Genomic DNA, 8,231 nt, shown 5'->3' with positions numbered 1-8,231 from the left:
TTAACAAAAAGTACATGATTTTATAGATGTTATTGATATAGAATAACTACGAAATGTTGTATTTGAAGATTAGTTGATATCTGTGTATAGGTTTTGTACTTTTATGTCATCAATATTTTTGTTTTGGAAATTATTTCATTTTGGAAAATTCATCTCCCATCATCCTCTCCTGCTACGCATGCGCAATTAGTACAACTTGAAAAGAGGTCTTCCTGGACGTTTTTCGCGGGGATTCCACCAAAATTTGGGTCTGAATCAGACTTTATATCGCAGTTTCGCTCGCGGCGGTGTGTGCTGAGGCTCCCGGTATGTCCAGGCTTCCCTTCTGTCAGTCGTGTTTTGGTTTTGGTAGCTGTAGATGGAGGAAAACGGCGTGAAACTGTGCATGTGTACGTGGTTGTGGCAGCCATGCTAACGCATGCGGGTACCTGAGTCTGGCTTTGTCACACCTTGTCCTTGTCCCTAAAAGGAAGAAAAAAATCGTACCTTTTCCAGGTGCTTCAATTTTACCTGTCATGAAATGCAGATTGATTTGATTGTACAGCAGTTTGCTATGCACTTCAGCTGCAGTGATCTTTCTATTTCATTTGTTAGATAAATTATTCCAGTTGGTGTGTCAAAATATGGCCTTGACTGTTTTTATATTTTATTGCCACCTGACAGCTCGACAGTTATCTTTTTGATAATCGATAATTATGCATACTGTAATTGTTTGCAAAGTTTGAAAGGGTTTGAGTATCTGATCATTTTAATGTCCTTAATGTTTATTCAATTCATTGATTATTTGTAAACAAACTGGAAGTAGTTTGATATTCTTACTGCAAGACTTTTCCCTTACTCTACATATATTCATTCATGAACAATGGCTAAAGCAACATTCAGAAAATACAAGGCTTAAGAACTGTAGCGTGTGTAGTCCAATGACTTTTAAGTTTAGCATGCATGGACCAAGAGGTTGGTAGTTTGAATCCCGGCTGTTGTCTCCCACTGGAAAGGGTTGCGGTCCTTTGAACGGGACATCAAGCCTTGTCATCTGTTCGTTGTACTTGTTGAATAAAGTCGGCCAGTGGAAGATTAGCTCTTTAAAATTTAACTCACTTTCACATTTTCAATGACATCCTCCTATTTTCCTGTTTCAGGATTTCTCTACACGTTGTGACCCAGATTTTGCCATTGGAATGACATGACCCTGCCACAATAGAGGGAAACCATGCCGACGTCTACGCAATCTTCTACCAATTATGGAATCTTGGAGATCTGGAACCACAACATCGATGACGCCTTCAGGAGGATACGACAAATCGTGCACAAGTATCCATACATAGCTATGGTAAGACATGACAGGTCATGGTGTCAATGGAAGAGGCTACTAATTTACGGGGAGACACGGTTTTTGGTCCGTCATTTTTTAAATATATTTTCCAGATATACTATGATATAGTGGTCATGTTCACCATAGAATGACAAAGACTTAGTGATCAATGGACGCAAATAATGATATAATGTTAATCCAAACCTTGTTTGCATAATCAATGAACTAAAATTGGACAAGACATATCAGAAATATTTGATGAAGTTTATTTCGAACTCTTGATATATTATCAGACCAGTACAGATCAATACTGTCCTTTTCAGTCATGATTAACCCATGACCTTTTTAATGTATTATCAACCTACACAAATTTGATTTTATTGATGATATCTGCACAGTCATTGATTTTGGCATGTTTCCCCAAAAGAGTATTGAATTTTTTTGTTTTGAGGATTTGACAGACAACATTCAACGCCAGTCTCATCCTGGTAACAATTCACTGTCCTAAATTCAGAGTCCTAAATCTTAAAGAAAGAGATTACAAAAAGAGGGCAAATACGATGTTGTTTTTCTTGAAATTATAATGAAAAACTGATGTGTGCTAAAAACAGTATAATTTTTTCCCACTCTTTTGCATGATATTTTTATAGTTGCTGGCCAATCAGCTCCCCATCCGTTGTTCCCATGACAGGGCTAGAAATACTGAGTGCATGTGCACCTGTGTGCACTCAAAATTGGAGCTGTGCACCTAGATATTTTTGTATGCTTTAGTAGTATACAGAATACTAGTATACAGAATAGTCTTAAAATGTAAGTATAAAAAAACAACAACTATCTAACCTTTTTGCTGTTCTTAATAATTTTGAAGTTACCTTTAGAATTACAGACTGAAGTTCTTCAGAGAGGCAGTAGCGTTAAACTTTGCAATTATGTTCATCTTTCTTTCAGTGGACCTAATTGTTGGGTTTGAGTGCACCTATTCCCAAAGATGAATTTCGAGCCATGCCATGAAATTACCAGCCAATCACCTTGCCTGGCCCTCTCTGACTAGCCCTATGCTTTCATTTCCCCGCAGGATACGGAGTTTCCCGGCGTGGTGGCGCGGCCTATCGGAGAGTTCCGCAGCACGGCGGACTACCAATACCAGCTGCTGAGGTGTAACGTGGACCTGCTGAAGATCATCCAGCTGGGCATGACCTTCATGAACGAGAAGGGGGAGTACGCACCCAACATCTTCACCTACCAGTTCAACTTCAAGTTCAACCTCACGTACGTACCGTCTTTGTACGGGCAGTTTTAGGTTTGAGCCTGTTTACGCATCTATGGGATGTAGGTTGGGGTGTGTACCTAAAAGGTCCCATAGCCTTTTTGAGGCCGTAGGGGAAGTGAGTTGTTATCTAACGTGTCTAGCGCATTGTGTCAGAAGAACCGCCTTTTACCTTCCCAACAGAAGTCACATACCCTGGCTAGATGTTTACTGGCAACATCTAGCCAGGAATGCCAGTAAACATCTAGCCAGGAATGACAGGAATGAAGCCCACGACCTCCCAATCTCAATTCCGCTAGCTTTAGCCACTCGGTCATTCACGAGACACCACATAAGACACCACGAGGTCAGGTCTGGGCCTAAATGTCAAGTGTACCTGTACCATAAGAATTTAGAGTTCATAAATAACCTTGTTTGGGCCTAAGATATATAGATCCTCATACATAAGCAATTTACCACTTAAAAAGACAGATGGCTGTATGTTTAACTCATGGATGATCGGCCAAAATTTTTAAGTATTACATCCCTAACACATATACGTTCGCTTTTTTTAATGATAATGGTTTTTTTCGTCCACTATTGTTATACAGGGAAGACATGTACGCGCAGGATTCCATAGATCTGCTTCAGAACTCTGGTATCCAGTTTAAGAAGCACGAGGAGGAAGGCATCGACGTCACGTACTTCGCAGAGCTCCTGATGACGTCAGGAGTTGTTTTGTGTGACAACGTCAAATGGCTGTGCTTTCACAGGTAAGACAGTTTTTTTATTGTAAACAGATACAGTATTTTTCTTGTAGGAAGAACCAAAATATTTCTTGACAGGTCTAAATTGCTACTTTACCCCAGGGCTGTCTGAACAACCTGTCCCTTCGCCCGATATGGAGATTTGCTTGTTGGGAAGGACAAAAATGTAACCTCGTCTGTCCAAATATCAACTGGATAAAAATGTTTTCAAAATGACACATAAACAACAGAAATCAGCAACATTGGCTCCCAAACAATGAATAGGGCAGGGAAAAAAATTAAAGCTGGAGACAGACCTGCTTCACCCAGAGAAAATGAATGAAGTCTATTTTTTCGCTTTCTGTCTGTGAGTGTGTCATTGATGATTGTACCTTCAGAATCTCACCTTTAGTTACAACCCAAAAATCAATCACATCTTTCCTCTCTGTTCCAGCGGCTATGATTTTGGGTACCTCCTGAAGGTGCTGACGTCCTCAAACCTTCCCGCGGAAGAGCCGGAGTTCTTCGAGCTGCTGAGACTATACTTCCCCGCCATCTACGACGTCAAGTACCTCATGAAGAGCTGTAAGAACCTGAAGGGGGGTCTGCAGGAGGTGGCGGATCAACTGGAGGTACAGCTGTCAATCATGGCTTAGACTGTCCAATCAAAGCTCAGCACAGCAATGGCACTTTCTAAGTAGCATCATGATACTAAATTCAACACAAAAAGTCGTGACACTTGATTTCGGTGAATTATGTGATTTTATCTCTGTGAATACTTAATCAATTGCATTGCATTATGTAACATTTGAAACCTTGTTAATTGCTCTTTACAATGATGTCCTGTTTCTTGTAATTGACCATTTGTGGGTTGAGCAGAAGTGTTACTTATGTAAGTGCCAATATTTCCCTTGGTCAATTAATCGTTCAGGTAAATGTTCTTTGACTGGTAGTTCAACCATCTCCGTCAAAAGGTAGAGACACAAAATAACAGGAAAATTCTAATATTTGACAAACTTGCAGCCATTCTGTGGTTGTTTGAACCACTAATTGCCATGCTATCGTTGGTTAAACTGCTGATTGTGATGGACAGTTGAGATCAGTCTATTAATTTTGTTACTCCAGCTGGAGAGAATCGGGCCACAGCACCAGGCAGGCAGTGACAGTCTACTCACGGGGCTGGCCTTCTTCAAAATGAAAGAGGTTCGTAATCAACATAATGTCCTTGTTGCCTCCGGCAGGGTACTGTTTTTGTTTGAGTTTGTGTTTTTGCACCTACAGTATGACTCAAAATCCTTTTGATAGATTTTTATAATTTTTGCATGTGGGTAGTTATAGAGGTTATGAAGAAATATGGCAATTTTGGGCCATCTAGCAGTATCGTCAGGTAGTGAGGTATAGTTCATGCATGGACAGCTGGTCAGTTTGACGAAAGACCCATTATTGGAGGGACATAGCTGGGATTGATCAAAGGAAGAAGGGACAGGGAGGATTGCTAACATCTGTGATAGCTAGGGTTACGTCATTGAGAAGTTCACAAAAGCTCTGAATATTGTACAAAAGTATGAGATCTTCGCTTTCTTGTCAGAGTTACTTCCTGACCTGTATTTGTTCTTATCTGCAGATGTTCTTTGAAGACAGCATAGATGACGCCAAGTACTGCGGCCACCTGTATGGTCTGGGGAACTCATATGTCCAGAACGGGAACTACAACAACAACAGCGAGGACTCCACCTCACACACACCCCAGCAGTCGTAGCACGCAGTCTGTCTTTCCTATTCATGTCTCTCTTTTCTACCAAAAGTACTACTATGTAGTTCTTGAGGCTGGGCAATATACAGCTTGTTTTAATCCCCCCTCCCCCCTAAATTAGCAGTATTATATTGGAAAGGTGTTTTAACGGAACATGGTAAATGCTCATGGTTGATCTTACAGCCATTGGTGCTATGAATATGTTAATTTTAAAAGTACTCTTTGATGTAAACCTGAAAGATTCAACATTTCTTTGTCCGACAAACACAGCCGAAACTTGTGATACATTTCCAAGCTTTTTCTGAAACATAAGGAAAGTAACAAACATTACACAGATCCCTGCTAGGAGCATATAAGTATACCACTTTTTTGTATTGGCTACATCATATCTTATCTAGAAAGTTTAAGTAATCTACAAGGCAGCTGAAAGGGCCATTTCTAAAAGAATGCAGGGGTACAAGTCATAGTAAACATCAACAGGTAGATTGTATAAAAGTATGTTAAGAGAGGAGTGAAAATAGTTGCGTCTTGCTGCCTGCTTTCGGTGCAATGTCGTACCACGACGAAAGTTTTTTATGGCGTTGGTGCTATCCCGGCGGCTTGTTTATCGTGTTGCGGACCTGAGACAAGCTGTATCGTGCCCAGTCTTGACTGCCTCCCTAGGGGACCACCTATGTACAGTCAGAAGTAATAAGGATTCAAACAGCGGGTACATTACTGTTATGCTGTGAGTCAGATGCACTCTTGGATGGACTGCAATACTTTGTACTCAGGGTGTTGTGGCATATTTGACCAAATTTTTAGCTTTCTGCACAGAATTTTGGCATCTTTGCCTTTTCATACAAATATTTCTGATTTGATGTTAAGAATTTTTTTTTATAGACCAAAAGAAAATTACCCACCAACATTTTTGGTAGTTTGCTTCCCTCCTGAGGGCAATGATGACTGAAACCACTAGGTGGCGTTGCAGCATGAAGAATGTGGTCCCAAATGTGACAGGGTTGTAGTGCCACCTAGTTGTGGGAAGTAGTACTGCAGTCATCATTGCCCAGAGGAAGGTAGCAGAGGGACTACAGAAATGTTGGTGAGGAGTTGTCTTGTGTTACGTACAGAATTCTGGGCAGGAGCCGCGAAACTTTGTCGCACATCCAGATACAACCGGCGTTGCGTTCGTTCGAAAGTGCGGCGACTTTGCGGCAGAGTAATAGATCTACTTTCCAGGGTATCCCTCAGGTGCAAGTAATGTGTTGTTTGACGTACATACTTGTAGTAGCATCTTGTACCTTACTTGCATCTCAATAAGCCATGGTCTTACAACTCAAGATCATTTATGGCAGCTAAGAAGTTAGTAAAGGACATAAGACCAATTTTAAGAAAAAAATGGGTAAAAAAATTGTTAAGAATGGTGCAGTTCAAGTCAGCAAACAAAATTCCATCCAGGAAAATGGGTTTCGGATGTTTTTTGCAACAACAATAACAAACATATTTGTACACTGTATCCACGGAGAACACTATGAATTTTTGTTGGCATAGTGTATGAAAAAGTCAATTCAATGATTTTCAGCAGCATAGAAAGAACATTGCAACAATTAGGAAACCCTTACGATCATCTTGGGTATAAGGATCTGAAAATTACCACATTGGAACATACTGGACCTATTTTTCAACAGTGGGTGCAACATATGTTAGGTAGATTTACACAGCACCAAACCAGATAAATAAAATAAACAGGTTTTGTTTTGCAAACCTGTAACAAAACGTTACATCTTAAATCTAAGATAGACATGAACTGAACTTAATTGGTACTTCTCCACGAAAGAACAAAAATATTCTCTTTATAGTTCTTACTCAGAAGGGATGTGAACATTGTAAACTATGCTGTAGTTGACTATTCTAGTTCACAGATAAACTGAAACATAGTGTTAATCATTTCGGCATTTGTTGACCACAAAGTTTAAAACGCTGATTGATTTGTTACATGAGAACGCACCCAAAGATTTTCCCATTTCTTTTGTATTGACATCGTACCATCGACATCATACTATCATTTTGCTTTCTTGACAGATTCTATGTGTACTATCCAATTATCTATCATGCACACAAAAATATAGAAAAAAAAACATAAGAAAAGATTGATATTTAAAAACATAAACATTTATATCGACTGTAACATTTTGAGCAGGAACCTCTGACTTGTAGGTAGGTCTTGTTGGGTCCGGCGATAGTTTGTTTTTACTGTGAACTGTATTATGTACATCATGGATTATTTTAAATTTTGTAAATAGACAATATTTCCTCCTGCTTTGTATGTATGATACCTTAAGCACCAGCACCTTCACTTTTCACTAGAAAAGAACTGCACCTCACAGCATTGAAATGTTCTGGTCATTTTGTCATCATTGTTTTAGGTTAAGGCACTTTTATGTGATTATTAAAGTATTATTGTCTGTAGTGTTAGTGATATGATGATAAAAGCATTAATAAAAAAATGTCTTGAAGGCTCTTTATTGTGGACTTAAAAAATGAACTTTTATTTTCATTTTTTCTGAAACTGTTGTGTGAATAGACCATCCGGTTGCATCGGAGTTTGCAACATATAGTTTTACCAGACACCCCATGAATACAATGGAGCAATCCTTTGAACTTGTTAGACATCACATGCACTTCTATTTAATGTTGTGGTGTAAGACACTAGTATTGAAACCGTAATTTCTTTGCAAATAATTTCAGCCATTTGAGCAGTCTTTATGTTGAACACAAAACCACACAAGTCAAGTAGTATAGTCATCTTCAAAGCCACAAAGGAATGCAAAATTGTCCTCTTTTGAAATCTTCATAAACAAACATTGCAGAATGAGATGAACAGAAGGGAAAAAGCCATGTATTTGATGTAGTTGCTCCAAACAAGTAGGATTACAGACGGTCTCACAGCGACACCTATCTTATTTGGTCAGCACTGCATTATATTTCACGGGTGCGACCTCTATTTATCACTTTCATCTGCAAGGGTTGCAGCATTGACTGCTTCCCACAAAATTGTCCTGTACAGCCACTACAGCACCTGTTCGAAGACCAGTCGGCGCATGATAGCGTCCACGTAGATGCACGGAGGCCAATAATGACTGCGCGCTGTAGACCTGCAATGATTATATCAACTGCCAGGGGTCCCCACTA

General features: G+C 39.6%; 1 protein-coding gene across 1 annotated transcript; it reads left to right on the top strand.

Annotated features, from left to right (window-relative positions):
• The first annotated feature begins 171 nt into the window (after positions 1-171).
• Positions 172-7,564, top strand: LOC136436438 (CCR4-NOT transcription complex subunit 7-like). The gene is made up of 7 exons (XM_066430427.1): positions 172-306; positions 1,140-1,330; positions 2,388-2,581; positions 3,170-3,331; positions 3,759-3,936; positions 4,430-4,507; positions 4,929-7,564. Exons 2-7 carry the CDS (start codon positions 1,211-1,213, stop codon positions 5,061-5,063), a joined length of 867 nt encoding a protein of 288 aa, XP_066286524.1. The 5' UTR covers positions 172-306; positions 1,140-1,210; the 3' UTR covers positions 5,064-7,564.
• The last annotated feature ends 667 nt before the right edge of the window (positions 7,565-8,231 follow it).

This window comes from Branchiostoma lanceolatum, chromosome 6 (genome assembly GCF_035083965.1).
Source record: "Branchiostoma lanceolatum isolate klBraLanc5 chromosome 6, klBraLanc5.hap2, whole genome shotgun sequence".
Taxonomy (NCBI): Eukaryota; Metazoa; Chordata; class Leptocardii; order Amphioxiformes; family Branchiostomatidae; genus Branchiostoma; species Branchiostoma lanceolatum.
This window is presented reverse-complemented; position numbering and strand designations above follow the sequence as displayed.

What these genes read in the sequence shown, in the direction of transcription:
- LOC136436438 (XM_066430427.1), top strand. Translation starts at nt 1,211, where the DNA reads ATGCCGACGTCTACGCAATCTTCTACCAATTATGGAATCTTGGAGATC. An exon ending in AAATGGCTGTGCTTTCACAG is followed by an intron (nt 3,332 to 3,758) that starts GTAAGACAGTTT and finishes TCTCTGTTCCAG; the next exon opens with CGGCTATGATTTTGGGTACC. An exon ending in AGGTGGCGGATCAACTGGAG is followed by an intron (nt 3,937 to 4,429) that starts GTACAGCTGTCA and finishes TTGTTACTCCAG; the next exon opens with CTGGAGAGAATCGGGCCACA.